General features: G+C 41.9%; 1 protein-coding gene and 1 long non-coding RNA gene across 5 annotated transcripts in view; one reads left to right on the top strand and one right to left on the bottom strand.

The window, feature by feature from the left end:
- Positions 1–22,411, bottom strand: part of LOC138504385 (uncharacterized) — a 597,102-nt gene that overhangs the window by 37,471 nt on the left and 537,220 nt on the right. For both annotated transcript variants that reach the window (XR_011279831.1, XR_011279832.1), the window contains 2 exons: positions 15,744–15,818; positions 15,289–15,378 (listed from right to left, as the gene is read on the bottom strand). This is a non-coding gene — a long non-coding RNA (uncharacterized lncRNA). The remainder of the gene's footprint in view (positions 1–15,288; positions 15,379–15,743; positions 15,819–22,411) is intronic.
- The window catches only part of MYO5C (myosin VC), a 1,282,854-nt gene that overhangs the window by 1,055,876 nt on the left and 204,567 nt on the right, over positions 1–22,411 (top strand). For all 3 annotated transcript variants that reach the window (XM_069624842.1, XM_069624843.1, XM_069624844.1), the window contains 3 exons: positions 3,005–3,068; positions 7,338–7,506; positions 8,798–8,885. In XM_069624842.1, coding sequence (XP_069480943.1) covers positions 3,005–3,068; positions 7,338–7,506; positions 8,798–8,885 — 321 coding nt within the window. The remainder of the gene's footprint in view (positions 1–3,004; positions 3,069–7,337; positions 7,507–8,797; positions 8,886–22,411) is intronic.

Here is a 22,411-nt window from a genome sequence, read left to right as displayed (position 1 = left end):
GAAGTTTTTTTCAGAATTGTATAAAAAGAATCCATAAAACCATTCCAAAAAACATACAAATATTGCACCAGAAAAACATAATATTTGGCATCACATGGGGAACGAATGAGCAGAGAAAATAGCTAGATAAATTCATTAGTCAATATATTAAAGGGAAGTTTTTGGTAAGGGCAATGTATCGAGCAGTCATTTCCTGTGACTCAGTACTATTTTTAAGAACGAGAGTAACGACCAGCCCAATTGGGGTGAGCTTGCCCATAGAAAATAAGTTAGGAAAGCCGGTATTGCACAGCACCCAATTCGAATGAGCAGATTTCTTTCCTTTACATATGCAGGGCAAAACAAAATCATGTGTGCCAGGTCCTCTTAAGATGTTTTACATATTGGCCAGAATCTATCTGCACCCGCTCGACTCCCACCGTAGCCCATGCTGCCACCACTGCCTTTAGGGGGATGCAGTTAAACCTTGCCCTTGTCACAAGGACCCTGTCCCTGGGAGACTCCGCCCATAATAGATAATGCAGTACACCTGGGGACATAATGGTCATCAAGTCGCGATTTCTTGGCTTCATAATTTCTCTACTTTCTCTGTCCAGGTATACAGACTCTTGAAGACAGGCAGTCCAATTATTTATTTCTCCCCTGGAGAACACACTGCTGGGTGGGTACAGATGTGTGCAATTTAACCCATCCAGCTATTTCCTACAAGGTAGGAGCTCTATCCATGCACACCACTTCACAAAACAAGGTGTCCTGGTGGAAAGTCCCTGGTGTTAAGGCTTTCATAGAGGGAGTAAAGAGACTTTACCCCCCCCCCATTTCCAATCCACCTCCAGGCTGAGACCTCAGTGTGGTAGCAAAGCTCATAAGCCCCACCTTTGAGCCTATGCACAAATCCAACCTTAAACACCTAACATACAAAACAGCTTTTCTGGTGGCCATCACCTCCATAGTAACAGTCATTGAGCTACAAGCTTTGTCAGTGCAAGATCCTTTCTTAGTTATCCACAAAGACAAATTGGTACTACGAACATACCCTAGGTTTCACCTAAGTTCATATCCAAGTTCCATGTTAACCAATCTATTGAACTACCCGCTTTCTTTCAAAATCCTTCAAACTCAGCTGAGAAGAACCTCCATACACTAGATTTAAGGAGGGCAGTTCTTTACTATGTAAACAAGACAAAATCGCAAAGAAAAACAGACCAACTCTTTGTCTCTATAGCACCTGGCAGGGAAGGTGATCACGTTTCAAAAAACGCCATCTCCAGATGGATAGTGAAATGCATAAAGCTCTGCTACTTCCAATCAAGCATAACTCTGCATTTCATAGGAAGAGCTCACTCTACCAGGGGTAAGGAGCTACTTTGGCCTTTATTGCAAATGTCCTGCTGGCTGCCATTTGCAAAGCAGCTACATGGAGTTCCATACATATTTTTACTCAGCATTACTGCATTGACACACATTCTAAAGCAGATTCACAGGTGGGACAAGCAGTCCTAAAACATCTATTTGCCGCTGTACCTTCTCACAACCCACCACCTTCTCCAGACACTGCTCGCTAATCTATGCATAGCATGTGATCTAAGCAGAACCACAGGCCTAAGAAGGGATACGTTACTCACCGGAATCGTATTTCTGATGCTTGTATCTGCTTAGATTCACATGCGCCCACCCTTCCTCCCCTGTGGAGTAGAAGGTGCAGAGAGGTTTTCTGGCTTTATCTACTCTTATCTGTTTTATTACATCTGTACTCACGCTACACTTCATGCTACCTCATGTCAGAAACAAAACAATCTGAGGGACCTAAATGCGTGAAAGACCGTGGATACAGGCGAAGTCACACTAGGGATAGTATTACTGGCACGCCCTGTCGACATCCCTTTTCGAGTTTCGAAAACAAAAAATGTAATACTCACCAGCTACCACTAGATGTTGGCCTATGCATAGCATGTGATCTAAGTAGATACAAGCATCAGAAATATGATTACAGTGATTAATGTATTCCATGTTCGTTTTGGTCCTCTCATATCGAGATACAGGATCACTTGATGAGATAAACCTTTAGATGATTTTAAAGATGTTAGTTGGATCTGTTTAAATGTCTTCCATACATGAGTAAGTGGCTATGAAAGATATGTTATTAAAGACATTGCAGCACCTGCTTCCACGCTAATCACTGTTAAGTGGAGGTACATTGTTATTGTCCACTTACACATTCTGGTTATCTGCATACATTTGACTACAATGTGTACTCTGGTGCCCCGCTGAAGTTCACAGGTTAGCGCTGAATGCCCCCTCATAACCCAAGTGAGCTTCCCTTCCCTGTTCATAAATGTCTCATAAGGGAAAAAAGGGTGTCTGTATGCGTGGCACACATCCCTACATTTCACAAACTATTGCAGCAACATTTTAATTTGATTTTCAGGCAAGTAATATGAGTAATGCAAATAGTATTCTCTTTATTGATGGATTTTACTATTTACTGATACTTAATTCAAAATCCTGAATGGTCCGTAGCAGAGGATTTGGATAAAACCGGTTAATATTTTATATCCCAAGTAGACATTAATTTCCCACTGACTACAGACTTTTACAATGCCCTCTGCAAGGGTGATCTAATTAGCTGGTCATCTAAAAACAACTGTTAGCATGAGGCGACTAAGCAATCTGTACTTAATTTGCCTTTTTGGCATTTGTCTGTGGTTCTCCTTTTCCTTGCTTATGTCAGCAGTACAAATTGGTGTTGTGTAAGTTAGTTAAGATCAAAACTGTACTCCACGAGCCACTGCATGCTGTTTTTCATTAAAAACAGAGTCAAGAAGTCAACTGAATCCATCCCTAGACACTGAAGAAATTTGTGCCCCAGAACTACTCAAGTGTGAATTGAATATATGCTATTTTTTAAACCGAATTCAGCCGGCGTGTCTTCTTGTGAGAAATATTTGGCTACAGTGCCATTTCACAAAGGCACTAATAACCAACATTACTTTTATTTTTACAGAAAAAATCGAAGATATTTCTACTCAGTTACATCAAGATCTGAAAGAGGAAGGAACACAAAGAAAGTAAGCAAAAGTCATGGAACGTAAGTGTCTTCATTTCGTGTCCATGATGAAAAGAAATTCTATTACATCAGTAAATCTATAAGTAAGCATATGCCTGGCAGAGGTTGGTAGTAAACTGGATTGGGAGCAGCAGCCAGTACATTAAACAAACATCTTTTAGATCAATTTTATTTAATTACTAGCAAAAAATACCCGTTCTCCGAATGGGTTCTATGGACAGACATGCCAACGCTATCATCAATTTTTGAACATCAATGATTCTGTAGGTTGCTGTTCCGATTCACTTATTACTTTATGTGCTTTGCACTCTGAAGTAAGATGATCTGAGAATGGGCGTGTGTGGCTCGCTGACATACCCCGGAGCAGACGTTGGGAGCAGACGTTGGGGAGAGGCGAGAGTTGGTGTGTGCCTGCATACTGGGACCTCTGTGCTCTCTCCCTAACTGTTGCCTCGCCATGGTGTGAGGCAGTTAATTGCAGTGCATTGCAGTGCAGATTTCCCCGAAACCGTGCATTCTAGGGTCGAGGACCCGTCCTTCTATGACCACATTGATGTGTTGCTGATTTCAGGCAACCGTCTCATGTATGAAGGTGCTGAAATCCGGGGGAAAGGGGTGGGGTGTCCAAATCCCATGTAGCCAGTATTGTCCGGAGGGTCCTAACAAGTAACTATGCAAAATTTGGTGCCAATTGGTGAAGCGTTGTGGAATTGCATAAGGAGCAATGCTTCGCCAAGCCACAAACCCAGCCACAACCCAGATATTTTCACTTTTATAAATATAGATAGGCTTCTTGTCTGCTGAATGCAATTCAGAAGAAATACTCTTATTAACAGAAACAATGCCTTTCCAGGTTTTGTTCAAAGGACAGGGAGTTTAATGCGCTGCATCCTTGCAATAAGCAAACAATCATTCTTTTCACCTATGTAAATTAGAAATTAAAATGTAGACTCTCCTATAATTCAGTAAAAGGAACTGCCCCTACCCTGTTTCAATCCTTGGTCACCAAAGTGATCCCGTAGTGTGGGATGTATATTTGTGTAAGGATTCAGCAGATTGGCTTGCTGTTGTCATCCTGTTGAGCATTCATGTAGTATGATTATCCTGCCCTGACCTGTATGTTTGATGCACACTCTAATTCGATTAATACACCTTTCACTTTATTCGTTATACCACTTTTCTTCCTAGCACTTGCCCTCTCTCTTCCTCTCTGTCCCTCTGATGTTCTTCTGCCTACTGCTACTCCCTCTCTGTCTTCCTACTACTCTCCATTCACCTCTCTACTACTCTTCATCCCCTCTATTCTCCACTACTCTCCTCTCTACTACTTTCCACTTTACTGTCCATACTCTCTAATGCACTTTCCTTCCACTACACTGTATAACACTTTCCATCCACTACTCTCTATGACTATCCCACTACCCCCATTACCTTCCACTCCATCCCTCATTCTCTCACAGTGACCCTATTTTTGCTCTGTCATTCACCTTTCTCACTCACTCACATGTACTCCCCCTCTTCTCACACTTAACCTGTGGCTCTCTCCACTCCTCATTCATGCACTCTCACACCCATGTACCAATTTCTCTCAACAACCAATACCTCACCTTGTATAGTCTCTCTCTGTAATTGTCCTCCACACTCCACTGGGCCGCCCTTCCTCCACCTGGTGGCTCAGTCTGTCTTCTCCTCCCTTGACCTCACCCGAAAAACCCACACTACCTTGACCTTCTTGCCCTGTTTTATTCTACCACTTCCCCTTATATTGGCCCTCCACCTCAGCTGGTGCCTCGGAACATTCTCTGCCTTGCTCTACCCCAGAGGCCGGATTACAGAGATGAGAAACTATAAAGTAGCCCATAATCGCCTCTGCTACAAAGTCAATTTCACAGTTCGAATTCTTTGTTGAATGAGTGTCTGTGTTGCGTGATGTTCAACTAGATTTCTGTTCCCCACCTCGTCTCTGAGATGCATGATCCATTCTCTGCTGTGCTGAATTCTTGGCTTATCGGACCTGTGGGACAAGAGAGAAAACACTGGCCGGCATTTTGCCTGGCAGTTATGGGGCAAGCAAAAGTGGAATTTTGCTATTTCAGCAAGGCACATGTAGAAGGGACAGACACTTGGGCGCACCCAACTTCTTCACCCTGCCTCTGAGCCAGGACTGGCTCTGGCAAACACCTTGGTAGGCCACCAGCGCCAGGTTGAGAAGGGACCCCCGTTCCTCTCTAAACAGGGTCAGATTCCTGACCCAGTGACAGTTTTTACAAAAATAAAATATGTTATTCATTACTACTATTTTGTCTTCTGCTGATTTCACAGCCAAATATATATAGTCACCCTCTATCTTATTTTATACTTTCTGTAAGCAGTTCTCTTGCCGAGGTTGTCCTCCATTTTGTGAACTGGCTTCAATCTCTTAAAAAGGGCACACCATCAGAGGAGTCATTATAACTACAGAGAGGCAAAGAAAATAGATGCATTTCCTCATACTTTTATCCAACATGTTTAAATAGCTGATAATCATCCACTACTACTGCAAGCAGGACTGCTGCTGCTGTATCTACATTACTGCTACTACATCCACCACTAAAAGAACTTAGTCCCTTCTTTTCATGTGGCTGTTAAATTGCCCTGAGATAGCTAAACATGCAGGGACAGGATTTTTGCACCTTTAGCCACCGCAAGGCTATTCTGGAGAAGTTCTGATAGAACAAGACAAGGCACGCCGTGAAATACACCATGCATTATGTATCTCCACCCCACACAAATGCTGAGGTAATCAAAGTACATTTCCTGCCTGGGGTGGTAAATTGCATGGGAACCCGGGACTACACACAATTATCGTGCCATTTACCGCAGAAGGTAGGAGATGGTCCAAATCCGTCAGATCGGATGCAGTCCGCTCTGCTGGATTAACTGGGCCATCCAAAATATGTAACCTTTTACTTTACATCTTTTCTGTATAATGGGCACTCCTTTTTCTTCTTCGATATCACTTCCTATTTCTGATTTCGATTAACTTTGGCCACAAAATGAAGGACTGCTTAAATGAGAAAAATGCTTATCAAAAAGGTTAAGCATTTGTTTTTGTTTTTTAAAGGCGCAAATACTTTAGCTGTACAATTAGCGCAATTCAAATCATTAATGGTAAGGAACAACACAAATTATTTTTGCACAGAAAAAGATATGTTCACTTTAAATATTATACCAATTTATGTTTAATATTTCTGATTATCTACAAACCTTTATGTATTCACATGTAAGAAACACTCCAATTGAAACTCTGTAATAAAATTGTTCATCACACTGATTAATTTACCAAAAGCTTTTACGCAGGTGTTGAATTGCTTTTTGTAGGCTAAGAGGATATTCTACCATTGTGTAGTGTGACTGTTTGCATAGCTAAAACAAGTTGTATTGCTTGATAGGGGACACACTTCTTCCAGCATCAGGCTGGTAAAAGTGCATGTACAGTACAGAGATGGTGAGCAGGGGTTAGAGAGTAAATTGGCCCATCAAAGCAGTGAGACCAACTCAACTACTTCATGGGGAGAAGGTGAGGACTGGACTATTTTTCAAAGTAGGAGCTTTTGGAAGAGGATGGCATTTATTGCCTTCACCTGAAATGAACGAACATTTTTGTTTATCGCTATTAACAGTCTTTTTCTTCTTTTTCATCTAGTTTTGTTTGCAATTTTGATATTGGTTAGTGAATGAGAAAATGCACGGATGGTTATGTTACGATACAATCCTAGTTTCTAAATAACATTCTCTGATCACCACTCTCGGTCTATAACAACTAGACTGTTTACACATCTTGTGTTTATTAGCTTCTATAAAATCGGTTTCCTAGGCAACTTATCTTGAATGTGAGAAAACAATATAAATGTATGTTATTTTTATATTTCAATACATTTCAAACATTTAGGAGCTAATGTGCTGCTTGTCCCTTTTTTAATTTCCAAATGTTTGGTTAAAGTACGTAATTTATGGATAGACAATTATTACAGCCATTCAACAGATGGCAATGTATTAAAATTCAACAAAAATGGGGAGGTTTGGTTAAGGATTCAAATACTCATCAGTAGTACATTGAAAGGTCTGCAACCTGTGACTCTCCAGATGTTTGAACCACCATTTCCATGATCTCAGACCGTTAACTATGTTGGCTGGGGCTGATGGGAGTTGTAGTCAAAACATCTAGAGAGCCAATGGTTGCAGACACAAATGGAAAGATACGATTCATGCACTTGTCAATTTGTTTCAGAACACTGGAAGCCCAAAAGGAGCAGTTTGAAAAGGAAAAGGAGGAATTAGCCAGAAAAATACAACAGATTCAGGAGGTCAACAACAATCTGAAGGTACAACAAGAAACAGAGAGTGAAGTAAAGAGCAAAATTAGAATTGAGGCATCTCGTCTAACTGTGGAAAACATGGTAAGAAAATAGCTTAAAAATCATTAGCTACAGAGATGTTGTACTGTTTAAGTAATTGGTTTCATGTATTTGCTAATTGAGTTTGGAACTGTGCTTTATGAATTATCCAATGTTGTCCATACTAGATATGTCCCGGTGTGCCTACAGCACTTCCTTATGACTCATGGATGCTATTAAATCTAAAATAATGAAGACACAGATTGCTATATATTGGAAAAGAATCTAGAATGTGTTCCATAATTACATGAATAGCAATACATTGATGGAAAGGAGTGTGTATCTCTCCTGACAAGTTAATGCCAAAGACTAATGAAGGTATATGTAAAGCATTTAAGTCAAGATGTGTTGCTTCTAGTCGGAAACCAAATGGCATGTTGTTTTCTTAGATGTGCAGTGCATTTCAACTGTTCTACATGCAATGACTGGTTTTATGCCAAAAATAACACATTTACTTACCTTTGATAATGTTCTTTCTGATGGATGTCCCTCCCATGGGTTCCTCATCAATGACATCCGACCTATCTCCATCTTACCTGCTCTTGAAACCTTTCCCGCCACCAGGGGGCACAGCATGGCTCTGCTTGACTCTCTATACTAGCTGAGTGTCTCATTTTAAAGCAATTGATTAATAATCCAACTAATGTATGCAGCCATAGATTAGGTTACATTTTCAACAAGGCACTGATATTGCCTTGACGGGGGTTCAGAATACCTGCTGCTCAGTTTTCTGTGAGAGGGAGCACTTCGCGATTACTCAAACAATCTGTATGAAGTGAGCCGGCCCTCACTCTTTCATACTCACACAGATACAAATATTTTTAAGTGGCATTGAACTTCAAACGTAAGACAGTCCATTGTGCTACACTGTTATGTTTCGAGATCTGCCCTTGAATTATTTTTCCTATTTTGCACATAGAACTATGACATAGTGATGTTCCTTTTAAGATAGGATCTGCATGGATGCCGGGTCTTTCATCCATGTTGCAGTGTTCTAACTGGGGTGCATCAGCATGTAGTCTGGCCCTTAATCATCTGAGCTCAATGAACCCTCAAAAGGCTGTAAACCATGTTCTTAGCTTTTAATCACAGTTTTGCAATGTATCATTATACACTGTACATGTATTTATGGGGGTGCATGTCTCCATTGTTAATGGGCTGAACACATTAATCATGCTGCATTTCTATCTGTTGCTTTCATTGTTGAAATGAAATAATCCATATAAATATATATTAATAGAAAATATGCCTCCTATAGAACAGCATCATGTCAATGTTTTATTACACCTAACAGGATTTTGAAGAACAGATAGACATGAAGGACAGACTAATAAAGAAACTACAGGATCAAATAAAGGCCTTAACGAAGACCATTGAAAAAGGTAGGCTGTGACTCAGGATTTTATTTACGTTTTATTTACCCTGCAGGGGGGAAACACTTGATTATGTTGCAATTGTGGGTTTAGGTGTAGCCTAAAAAGGTTGTCACCAATGAAACGGTGTATGCAGGACATGTTCAACCGTTTCTTTTAATTTGCGTCCGCATATTGACTCGTAATGATTTGCAATCATTTAATTGTTCATTTGTTATTCTATTAAAAACAAACGAGTTATGTGCAAAACTGAAATAGAAAGGAATTTCTAATTTTAAGATCTGACAAGTTTACGCATAAATACTATATTTCTAAACGTATGTGCATTCATTTTTGGAGGAACAGATACATCTACGTGACATAACAGTAAAATATTATCTTCTGATCTCAAACATTACAGAACTGTGCTTTTCCCTCATAGATCATTCATGTTTTATAGACGCATGCTCTATTCCCAGTGCCTTCAAATCTTACTTTTTCCCCTTCAAGACAAAAAAATACATTACTTGGTATTCGCAAAGACAAAGCAATATGCCTTGAACTCTGTTCCTGTGTCTGTTGGATAAGGTTTAAGGAAGGTTTTGAAACCATTGTTGGATTCAATTAGATATTTTAGTTATGAAATATATATTGGGGAAATCCCTTCCATAGAATACATTGCGTTTGCATTTGCATTGTCTGATAATCAATTAGGTCAAACAGATGAATCGTAAGTTATTTTTAAGACTGTTCTCAAATATTCTAATCAAAAAGCCTGTACAAAGCCAGGGACAAGTAACGTTCACTATTGGATCAAAGGTACTCATCAGGCCAAATGGAATATCCTGGGAACGGAGTGTCTGCCACACCCATCAGAAATGCCTTCATCATGTGTATGCTGTCTATTGGTGATGTAAAATACTATGGGGGTAATATTGTATTGGGCAGTGTAGAAAATTAAGGCCTAAATAAGGTGTAATGCTTTTACGCCTTCATTTTCAGCTGCAGTCCATTTTCAATTGTCTCCCAGGTACAGCAGGCACAAAGCAGCTTTAACTTCTCCACCATACTTACCTGCTCTATCTTGTAAGCACATTTTATTTTAGGTTTCCATGTCATTTTCATGCTCACAGAAAATAAATGGATTCCTTCCTCCATTTGCCTCCCAATGAAAGCAGGCGGATTGCACAGGAATCCATTAGTAAACGCCACCTGAAAAGCATAATTTGCAGGGAGCATTTACTTGTTTTTACAAAACGAAGAGTAAATGTGAAGAGTGAAGATGATTTTGCCTGCTTTTACTCTTCATGGTTTCACTCTGCCTTGCAGATGCTTGAAATGGGATGCAAGGGACCCAGTTGCACATAAGCACCAACGTTGACGGTCCCCTGCATGCAATTTGCATTTTGTATAAAATGACCCCCTGTTTATAAACATTTGATCAGCTTATGAATTTGGTTTATATTTTCTTAAAGTGCATGCTTTAGCCTTGCCAGCCAAACGCAACCAGAATATTGTGTCTTCTTAGATCTTGCTGGGCAAATTAGTCTCACCAATACCAGTGCATGCAAGAGGCTAGAGTCTGCTGCAACCTTTGAATTTATTTTGTTTTGCAACATTTTTGATTCAACGTGGGTCTTCAAAGATGTTGGTGTTCTACTCTTCATTGATCCATATACTCTTCAGTTGTTTAGTGCAAATCACCTTAACAAAACCAAGAGCTTTTTTATGTGTTCTTCCCTTGCAAATTCCCCTTTGGGCCCTACAGTTTATCATGCATGTGTGCAAAGCCTAGTGGAGTCTACGATTTGATTACATATAAATGTGGCAACATCCATAACGGAGCCTCTCTAATAATTGCTCTAGGGCAGGGGCCTGCAACCTTTGGCTCTCCAGATATTTTGGATTGCAACTACCATCAGCCCTAGCTAGCATGATGAATGGTCAGGGATCCTGGTAGTCATAGTCTAAAACATCCAGAGCCACTAGTTACAGACCTAGGGTCTAGGGAGTATGCATTGAGATCACCCTTCCTGATGGGTAGTTTTTCTAAGGCAAGATACTGAATTTACCTGGATTAAACTTTACATTTCCCTTTTGAATGTAAATATAATACCAAACAAAGTGATCCCACTTTGCTCCTAAGATGTATGCATGCATCTTAAAATGGAGGACATCTGTGTACTCCCAGGTTCCATGCATAAGTGCCCAAAACCTTGTTTTTGGTTACAGCAATCTAGGTGAGAGGCTTCAGGCAGTGAATGGGTCATATTATTTACTGACACTATCGTAAATTGTCATTAGTGTTGCCCTTAAAATAGCAGGGTGACATATATGCCTCAACCAGTACATGCAGGATTCTAGTGCTGAGTACTAAATCAATATGAGTGGAAGTGTACCGATACACATAGGCAAATACGGCCATACCACCACAGATGGGCTCTGATGATTTCTACATAATATTAGCTACTTCACACGATTAGGTGCATCTTTGTGAATAGATCACTGCTTACCGCCAATCTTTTATTTCCTGCAATGGTGGCACCTATCTACCTCCCACCTCGGCAGAGCCATTCACTGGCCTACACAAGAGACCTGACCACCTCGCTGCTGCACACCATAACTTTAATATGCACCCTTGTGTAACCCTTCTTTTACCATTGACAGCACTCTGTTGCTCTCCACATACATACATAGCTCTTATGAAACCCTTCTCCCAGTGGAAGTCCCACAAAGCATAGCGGTTAGGTTCCCGCTCTTCGCATTGCACACACCCTTCTCAGTAAGCTAATTTCCACTTCTGGTTTCTAGTACCACCCTTTTGAGGATGATACCCAAATTAACTTCTCCTTCCTTTCCTGAATTGTATACTTGCATCTGCAAGTGACTCGTCTCCATCCATCACTGCGTGGAACTCTACTTGCTAATGCTTAACTCTTTCAAAACAGAGCTTATCTTTCTTCATGCGTCTAACGCCCCCCTTGTCTAGTCCCCTCTCCAATCGCATTTCCACCTGCCTTCCTCAAGTCATCCCCCAGCTTGCAACCTGGGGGCCCTCCTTGATAGTAACCTTAAATTCCAGTGGTTTATCATGACCACAGCTACGGGGGCAAAGCTGAACCTACTTAAAATGTGGAAAATGTACCCCCGCCTCACTTTCCACTGTACCAGAACTGTCATCGCCATTTTGGTCTTCAGCAGATTATTGCCCATGTCTCTTTTATTGGTCTTCCCCTGTACTCTTTTCTGCCCCTCAACAAAGTGCTCAACTTTGCCACCCATATGCTCTTCAACCTCTCTGACTCTTCACCATAGCACAGCCTATTGGCTCATCACTGGTTTTCTCACTATGTACTACTGTTGACTGTATATCCTGTTTCGATTGGCCACCAAAGAAACACAAAACATCATAATTACTGTTCAGATGTTTTATTGTGGAGTGCACAAAGGATGGGTTGGATGATGGTCCTTAAGATGTGGATTACTCTGGAGGAAAGCTTTTTAGCAGTATAGTGGAAGGCATGATGAGAGAAACAGCATGCATTGAGTGATCTATTCTAAAGGGCGGGTGGTCCATAGTCCATCTTTAGCAAGCAAAATGCACCCTCGGTGTCTGACACAACAGTGTTCAGCCAACGTACAGTCTTGGGAATGTTATGATCCTCCACAATTCTTTTCAGATGGTAGGCATTTTATTGTCGCTTGGTCCTTGACCAGACTGCGACAGTGGTCCTGCCTTGTCCTGAAGATGGTAAATTGTCTTTGTCCCTGAAGGAACGAGGTGACACCCTAATATAGCTACCAGGCAAGAAGGATTTAGGCCCCTTTGTTGTATCCTTAGCTCGCACAGCTGTTCCTTTCTTCGAGACCTGCACAAGGCACAGACCTTTTGGGAGTCAACGGTTGCGTCAGTGAGGCCACTGCTCTTTTCGCTCCGCCTGCCTCTCTCCGCTCCTTATGTACTGAAATAAAGTACTTTATTACCTCCATCTATTGTATTTACTTCTCACACCCCTTACCCCTAAGGTGACTGAAGCTTGTGAACTGAGGGCAGGGGACCTCTGACTCCACTAGGCCTCTGATGAAGTTGCTTCTGACAAGGGGACCTGCCTTTGGGAAGGGCCTACCTTCCTGTGGACACTTAGTTTAGGAAAACTACTGAACCAATTAATCAACACAGATTCGCCATCCAATCTCCCAGCACAACACCCTGAACCTTTGACTTCCTAACCAGGCCTCCTCAAAGGGAAAAGCACCACCCCACCTTACCACCCTGCACTTGCCCTCCACAGCAGGGAACCTTGACCAACCTCTTACTGTCAATCTGTGGTGAAATTTGACAGTGATTGGGTGACAGATCTTAAAGTCAATCAATGTGCAGTTCATTTAGTGCAGGAACTAAATATGCAGGAGCTTGTACCTGCAATTCATAGAGACGTGCTTAGCTTGAAAACATATAACCAGCCAGGTCAATCCTGGTTTCCCGTGACTTCTTTGATTTGAGTTTGGCTATCAGAGGGCATCCTACTCTCCTGCCATTCATGTTTTGTTTACAGATGATATAGCTTTACAGTGGGATCTGGCCTGAATTACATTTTGAACCACCTCATCCAGAGATTTTGGAAAGGATTTAAAAATGTTTGTCCATCTTCCCTTCGGCTTGAAACATGCTATCAAGAGATGTGTAGGGTTACCTACACATGCCTCAAATTCATCAAGAGACATGAAATATTTCATCAAGTCAAATCAGGTCATGTTTACCAAACTATTGCATTATTCTCGGGTCATTAGTGGTGTGCTGGCTCTGCAATTTATCCAGAGGAGGAAAATACTGGCAACCTCCCACTTAACATATAATCTTGAACATTCCCCATACCGTAGTGGCAGCAGGGTTAATATTGTCTCTTTTATTCTTGGTGTTACCCAGCAGAGTCATTTCATGATTGATACGCCCAACTGTCACTTTATCAAGCTTAACATGCTGACCATGTATAGAGGATTAGTACCATTGTTTCATGTGTTGTCCTGGGCAAGCAGGTGTCATGTGCTTCCAGGTCAGGAATGCCTAAGACCTCGAAAGTTTGTGAGAGAATCTACATATTCCAGCAATGCCTGGGGTATTTGCCTGACCAAATAAACGTTGTTAACATCAATTTCATTTGCACAAAAATGCATAAGGAAGCTTAACGGACACACTGGTAAATACGTAAAGAAATTTAGGAAAATGATAGGTAATATGAACATCATTACTAGGGAACCTTGCCCATCATTGATACTGGTAGGGTGATTCAGTGATCAATCTAACATCTGGTGCCATCCGTCACATGCACATAGCAATGCCTTCCCGCGCCCTGATGCCTGCGGGCTACCGGCGCGTAATAAGCACGCACATAACATAACAATGCCTCATAGAGCGTGGTTTCATCAGGGCCAGCATCAATTCCCAGATTTGGAACTTTGGTTGGGTACCATCTCAACCACAATAGTTCATTCCATAGATGATGTTTCCATTCATAAGCTCAGACTTGATCCAGTTGATCTTTAACCGAGTCAGGAGACCAAACCTGACCACTTCCTGGACCAAAGGAGCTACGTTTCTCACCTGATCCCTAAGATAGATCAGTAGGTCATCTGCATATAGAGTAGTTAAATCTCTCTGGGCTTGGTCCTAAAATTCAAGCCCACGGTTATAGGGATCTGGTGAAGAGCAGGGGCAGTAAGGGGCTGGAGTTGCTCTTCACAATTGAAATGGCTATGATGTATGTAACAAAGTCACATACTGGAGTCTGCAGGGTGGAACTGGAGTGACCCTGTGGTTGGAAGGGGTGTATGGTGGACCCCCGAGACTCCACACTCATTCCCCACCATCATATGTATCACACACCCTAGAGTCCTTGAGACATCTTGGTAGGCTGAGAAGAAACCATTCATGACAACCAGAGAGAGAATTAGGGAAACAGAGATGCAGAAAACAGAGCTGCAAAGAAGGGTGTCTGCGGATGGCTCAATCCAAATGAGGAAAACTGGTTTAGTGACAAATTAAAGTTTGCATGTGTTGCTTGCACAGTTAATTGCGGACGCCACCTGCTAACATTCATACAGGGTCCTGAAGTCTTGCCTGTCAGTTAATTGAATGAGACACAAGTCCTTACAGGCATCAGAGACACCCGCAGTTTGCTAACCTGCAGACTTGGTGCCTGCAGAATCGGTAGTCCTAATTGCAGCAGCCCACCACAGTGCACAGTCATGCCAGGCACACCTGAAAGATTTCGAACTACAATACGTCACAAGGCACACATCGTGTGGTATCAGCTTTAAAGCCCCGTGACAACCTGGCCAGTCAGTCACAGTCCATCCCAATGACATTCATCAAACTAAATAACTGAACACCCACCCACACACCAGCTGTTATTGCGCGCACACTTTGACTCACTCTTGTTCTGAAGTGTTGAGTGCTGCAGCAGCTGTATCCTGGGACCGGGTTCCAGGGGAGCAGCATGCGGAGACATAAATCAACTTGGTACTGTAAAAAAAAAAAGCAATAGGATCAAACACCCAAATCTGTAGGCGGTAGGACTTTCTAAAAAGCAGTAGCCTACCTCCTAAATCAGTAGAGTTAGCAAATTATGTGTTAGGAGAGTTTACAGCGTTGTGCTTGTAAAAACAAACGTTATAAATGTATTTAACGTGTCATTGCAACTCCCAGACTGTATTCGCTCAATGATTTTACACGAAATAAACGTCCGGAGTCAGTGAATATTATTTAATATTAGTCTTGCATAGTTCCAGCAGAGGGCGTCATTGTTTTAAATTTACACACAACTTGCATTATAATCCGCGCTGCAGAAAAAGGTGATGAAACAGTGAAAAGAACAGTCGCAGGATCACCTTTTAAATCTTTCAGCAAGGATAACATTTTTCTTCCGTAGTTCATAAATGCACATCTATAAGTGTTGGACTGATCTGCAAAGAAAGAAGAAAGATATTAGAATAGGCTATACAACGTGGCAGATTCAAATGTTAAATTGGAAGAAAGTATCGACAAACAATTTGAGTCATTGAGTGCTGGAGTAGAAGGGTGAAATATGAAACAACAAATTTTAGCTGCCTTTGAACTACATTCTGTAAATAGATTAAAAGGTTCTTCAGTACAAGAGAAAAATAAGCAAAAGAATACAGAAGAGTCAAGGGGCCTCATTACAAGTGAGGCAGAACCGGAGGCAGTAAAGGAGGCGGACCCGTTAAACCCGTTCCGCCTCATTACAAGCTCCCCTCGCGGGACCCGGTAAGTAACACCTGGTCAAACCTGCGAGGGGAAGAGGGAGCAAACAATGGGCCGCTCGTAATCAGCACGTTGTTTGCTCCCTCCCGTTCCTGGAGGGAGAAATTACCGGGTCCTCCGAACTCGGAATGGCCCGGTAATTCCCCATTCTGGGAACTCGGACCCGCCAAAATTGTAATGAGGCCAAAGGCCTTTTTTAACCTCCCATAACTACTTTTCCAAGACTGTTTATAGTTATTCAAATGCAAGTGTACAGTCGAAAGTATTAAATCCTCCAGGCAGGTGGCAGAGGACTCACAGGTATAGCTCGGGGGAAGGAGCCATTGTTCTGAATAGATGAATTAAGTCAGTGAAGGCTATTAATAGTAACCATTTACTACCTAAACAAGGTGCAGGTTACTGAAGCCTGAAGAGCTCCTGTGTTGTTTGTTGTTTTCTCCAGTTGCTCTTTTCCTCCCGGACTATTCCCCATAGTATACTTAAACATGAGGCGCAGTGCAGTTTGAGAGGGACTGTGGGGTTCAGCAGCTCCTATGGTATGCAAGAAATTGGGACCTAAGAGTATCAAAGGCCCAAGGTGATTTCAATGTCCGAGCAGTCATGGTAGCCACAGGATTTTCCCTTTGTGCTTTGGGTGAGGTTCTTTTGAAATTAAGAAACAACTGCTGGCAGAAAAAGTCTGCAATCCACAGCACTTGTACTGAACAAGAATAAGGTAGCACAGGGCTGCGGTGTCTGAGGGGCGTGGGTATACTGCCAGTATACTACCACCGGAGAGATACAGTTTAAAGCGAGAGGGAGTCCCAGTCAGTGGTCGAAGTGGGTGGGAGCGGTCAGGAGCGGTGCTTCTCTACTTCTTTTAATTAAGTTTTACCATTCCTATACTTTTATTTTAAAAAGAAACCGTTCCGGAACGGTTTTGTTTTAAAATAAAAGTCTAGGAAGAAATTGAAACTTGCACTTTCAGTGCACTGCACAGGACGTTTCCTTACACAGCAGGCACATGTGTTTTGGGAGTTTTATTGTGCATTTGAGGGGGCGTGGCGATGGTGTAGGAACATAGTTCCACTACTTATTTTCGTACACTTCGACCACTGGTCCCAGTCACACCGCGTCAAGAAGATTTGCAAAGTAGTAGTTCAAGTCTGAAGTTTTATTTTGAAGAGGAACAGCCTGACACGTGTTTCGAGCTTTAACCAGCTCTTCATCTGAGGCTGAGGTGTCACAATAAAATATTAAACCAATTTTTCACATTAGGATGAAGTTAAATGACAAAGTGCGCGTAACAACGTAGGATAACACAGGACAGATTAACAAGGCATTGTGAAACATAATACAAAGCCGGTTAGGCAAAAAACAATATTGTATGTGTTGATGATCAGGTACTTTTTTGTGAACACATTCATAGAAATAAATGTGTATACCGCACATAATTGTAGTCCAACAATGAAAAGGTGGTAGATTGAACAAAAGAGAGAAAAAAAGACAAATAACAACATTAGTGTCAGTGTGGCTGAAACAGCGCAAACTTGAACAACCTTGTCCATAAAAATGTGAAGGTGAAACGATAAGGTAGGAATATTACCTTGACTTGAGAATTGAAAAACATCCAATTAGGGAATTGAAAGAAATTGCCAAATGTCAGTTCAGCTAAAATCATATTTCAAGAAATGAGTATTGAGGCAAGAACAGAGTACTGAGAGTAAAGTGAACAAACGTAAGCTAGTATCTTATGCATACCTCTGGAGCTTCGCGAAAGAGGTCATATCTAAATACAAAAGGAAAAAATTGGCTAATATTACTGGAATTAAAACGTGCTTCCTAATCTAATGCCAGTGTAAATGCGGGTACAGCAAAGGTAATAGTCTCCGTATCTAACCGTATTCTGGAAATCCTCTGATGCTAATAGATATATTCAAAGGGTAATGATAAAGGTCGCGCTGGGAAGAATGTGCGCAGGGCATCATATACTCATATAAGAATCAATTATTTAAAATAGCCACTCTTAATTATTGGATGAATAATCTGGGTTAAGGTTGTAGGGACGAGTTTAATTTCATACAAATGAATGTTTACATAACGCTGACAACGTGTTACCGCATGTGTGTGAGAATGACAATTGCAGAAGAACGGCAGAAATAATTGTATTGCTGAGCACAGAAGGCGAAGGATCGTGGAATAACATCTTACCTGGGCAAGGACAAATTAACAACTCAATTTCAGCGTGCAGCCGAGCGCTGCTAACGGGGGACATTAAAAGATGGGCAGACGCTGCTAATGCAGTAATGTATGAAACGTTGATGTTCACAGGGTTGGTGTCACCAGACCGAACGCCATGTTGGATGAGGGAGATTTTACTAAAGTAAGTACATATAAAGATCCCCTTGTAGGAAGATCGATATAGTATTGATGTGATTTTGGGTTAGAATTAGTTTGAGTAAAATTGAATGGAAACAAAAGTAATTAACCTAAATAGGAAATTACCTCCATTAGAAAAAGCGACCGAAATATAGCGGGTACTCAAACCCGCGAGATAATTGGAATTGCGGACGTAGATGTCACACTCACCTGTGTCTCTGCAGGAGCGATGGACGAGCCTCCCTTGACCCCAAGTCTTCACTTCCCCTGTTTCATCCGGAGGAATAGCTTGATCTTTAGTAGGGCGTGCACTCCATCCTGCATTCGCAGGGGCGCGATTCACTCATGTGATTGGTGCCAATGTCTGTAGGCTGAGTTCAGATGCCAAACGCTGTTTTATGCCTTCACAGCGAGGCCGAGTGTTCAAGGCGCCAGTTTCTTCACTGGCTAGAAAGTCCTTCCCACAAGTGAACGTTGCGTGGAGAATGTTGAGTGTCCAAAATTGTCCGTATTGTCTTTGTTTGCCGGGATTTTCGTGGGTGAGTAGTGCTGCGTATAGAAGCTAGCTTCTGGTAGGTTTGCGCAGCGCCTTCAATTCGAGCGCGCCTGATAATGTCTCTCCCTTTCCCTTGCAGGAGAAATTATGTGGTATTAGCACCTCGAGTCCGGGTTTAGCGCTACTGGAGACTTGGTGGTGGGGTAAGTATTCACAGAGGCTTTTGGTAAGTATGCATCGCAAGCGCACTGAAATAAGTGTCCGCTTTATTGGGGCTAGCGCAATGAATAATGTCTCTTCTTTCTTTTGCAGAGGTTTGTGCGCTCGTACTACTGACCTGGATTCCAGCGTCGCAGGAAGATTCGGTGAGTATGCGCAGCGTTACTGGTGTGCACGTTTTAATGCAATTCTTCTTTGTTCTTACAGGTGCCGGTGTAGAAGTCCCCTCTTGACTGGAGATAGCTACGGCGTGGAGTAAGAACCGAGGTTCTTCCGGAGCAGGTAAGCTGAAGCAGAATGATCCGGAGCGGGTAAGCAGAAGCAGGATGATCCGGAGCAGGTAAGCAGAAGCAGGATGATCCAGAGCAGGTAAGCAGAAGCAGGATGACCCGGAGCAGGTAAGCAGAAGCAGGATGACCCGGAGCAGGTAAGCAGACGCTGGCTGATCCAGAGCACGGGACGTGTGTTGCTGACACAGCTCACAGTAAGTAACACAAAGCACTGGAAGAATCTTGGTGTGGCTTATATAGCCAGCCACACCCAAACACTAGAGAGCTCATGAATCATCATGCACTTCCTGTTTGGCAACAGGAAGTAGTAACGAGGAAGTTGCTACAAACACTAGGAAGGAATTAAAGGAGGGATTTGCTATGCGTTTTATGCGTGCCTATGCCAGGCCTGCCAGGCCTCCACCCAGCTTGCCCCAGCTACCTGCCTGATACCCATGACAGTAGATCCAACGGACCTCTCTAACGTCAGTAGAAGAAAAATTAGACAATAATAAAGCTCCAGATGAAAGGCATGAGAAATTGGATATTCTGTATGGCTGAAAGGAAATTATTAAAGTAATTCAAGTTTACCCACATGAGCTTTGCAAAGGCTGTCCAAGAATGCGCTGTTAACTGACAACAACAGAGGGTTACTGTTTTACAAAAAACAAAAGTATATAAAAGATATACATGAAAAATTATTTCAATTTGAGGTAATGAGATTCCATTGGCACTACATATAATTAGAGAACATGGGGTAGCATTTATGTCTGGAAAATGGCTTATAAGAAAATTGCAAACTCATGATCGGAGTTAAGGCCATTATATACTGTACGGTATTTGCAGATCAGTCTGGCCTCCAATTGCCGTAATTTCAAAGTTTGATTGCCACCTCTTGGTGGCAATATGACTTTGGCCAGACCTACAAATCGAATGGTATCCTTGCAGTCTAATTGGTGAGTCTTTTGCCAATGATTGGCAAGTTAGTATTTAGCATCCTGTTTGCCATTCGTTGGCAGGTGTTCTCGGATGCAAATTTTAAGTGGTCTGATTGTACTGCCAATATATTTAAGGCCACAGGTACAAATATTACAATAAACCACAAATTTTGTATTACAATTAATGAATGATTCTACGTCATGGTCTCCCCGTGGGCCAAAGAAAACCAATGATGTTTCTAGTGGAAATTTGCACATGTTGTAACATCCACATTTATGAAAGCCTTTAACTCTAGCAGAGTGAAGCCATGTAGTTGTGAGGATAGGCATACTCATAAATGATGCACAAAGTTTATTTTTAGGGGCCTTCCCTTTACTGTAGGTAACACTAGGTTTTGGATCCAACCATTTTGAGATGTCTGAGTCTAAATGTAATAAGTGCCAATGTTTTCTCAAGAAATTTTGGATTTTGTGACTGTCAATATTAAATCTAGTGATCAGCCTAATTTTCTGAGAAGCTGGAGTTTTACTGCGAAGTTTAGGAACTAAAAAATCCGCTCTCTTAAGCTGACGTACTTCTTCTGCAGTTTTGTCAAGGCAGGTAATCTCATACCCTCTCGCAAGAAATCTTGATTTAATGAGAGCACTTTCCAAATCAAAGTCATGTAAGTGTGAGCAATTTCTCCTGGCACAAATGAATTCCCCCTTTGGGATATTGGTAATCCCGGTTTTCTATGGCAACTTTGGTCATGTAAAGTCGCATTAACAGAAGTGCTTTTTCGAATAATTTTGGTTAACAAACCATTTTCAGTGAGTTGAATGGTAAGATCAAGAAAATCGATCTGAGTTTGGCTACAAGTAGAAGTAAATTGTAGACCTCAATCATTACTGTTCAGGAAAGATACAAATTGAAGAAGTACATTTTCAGTGCCCGTCCAAATCAAAATAACATCATCAATATATCGTTTCAATAAATGTATAAATGGTTGAAACACAGGATTAGAAAAAACATATGTCTGCTCGAAATGATGCATAAAGGCATTCGCAAGTGCTTTTCATCTAGAGCTTTATTATTGTCTAATTTTTCTCCTACTGACGTTAGAGAAGTCTGTTGGATCTACGTCCGCAATTCCAATTATCCCGCGGGTTTGAGTACCCGCTATATTTCAGTCGCTTTTTCTAATGGAAGTAATTTCCTATTTAGGTTAATTACTTTTGTTTCCATTCAATTTTACTCAAACTAATTCTAACCCAAAATCGCATCAATACTATATCGATCTTCTTACAGGGGGATCTTCATATGTACTTGCTCATTAGCAATTGCCCATTCACTTTAGTAAAATCTCTCTCATCCAACATGGTGGTCGGTCTGGTGACACCAACCCTGTGCACATAAACGTTTTATACATTACTGCATTAGCAGCGTCTGGCCATCTTTTAATGTCCCCCGTTAGCAGCGCTCGGCTGCACGCTGAAATTGAGTTGTTAATTTGTCCTTGCCCAGGTAAGACGTTTTTCCACGATCCCTCGCCTTCTGTGCTCAACAATACAATTATTTCTGCAGTTCTGTCAAGATCCTCTGCAGGAGCTTCCACTTCTTGGACTCCCCCTCCTCCTCACCTGATGTCTCGGTGTCCGACGCTTGGATCCGTCTCTTCTGCCACAGAGCCTTTTTTTTTGTAAAAGGGTAAGGTCTACCTCGGAAGGAAGCCACGCCGACCGAAGACCCGAAGGTCAAGTGGGGGGGGGGGCCTCTTCCGAAGCAAACGGAAAGGGGAAAAAGCCTGACGGCACAAAAAAACCCTGTCTGGGCGGTGAATGTAAGGTGTCCAGAGGCTGTCAAAAATCCAAGCTGAAGGGAACTCGGATGGCACACAAGCGTAGTCACAAAATAGAGAGGAGCATAACCTTGAAATGCCAGGAGGAGCGGAGACCCAGCAACAACAAAGAAAACAAAACTAAAATAAGAGGGAAAGAAAGGGAAGGTAAACGGA

This window comes from Ambystoma mexicanum, chromosome 11 (genome assembly GCF_040938575.1).
Source record: "Ambystoma mexicanum isolate Mex_15411 chromosome 11, UKY_AmexF1_1, whole genome shotgun sequence".
NCBI lineage: Eukaryota > Metazoa > Chordata > Amphibia > Caudata > Ambystomatidae > Ambystoma > Ambystoma mexicanum.
Note: the sequence above shows the minus strand (reverse complement) of the source record. Positions and strands in the feature narration are given on the sequence as shown.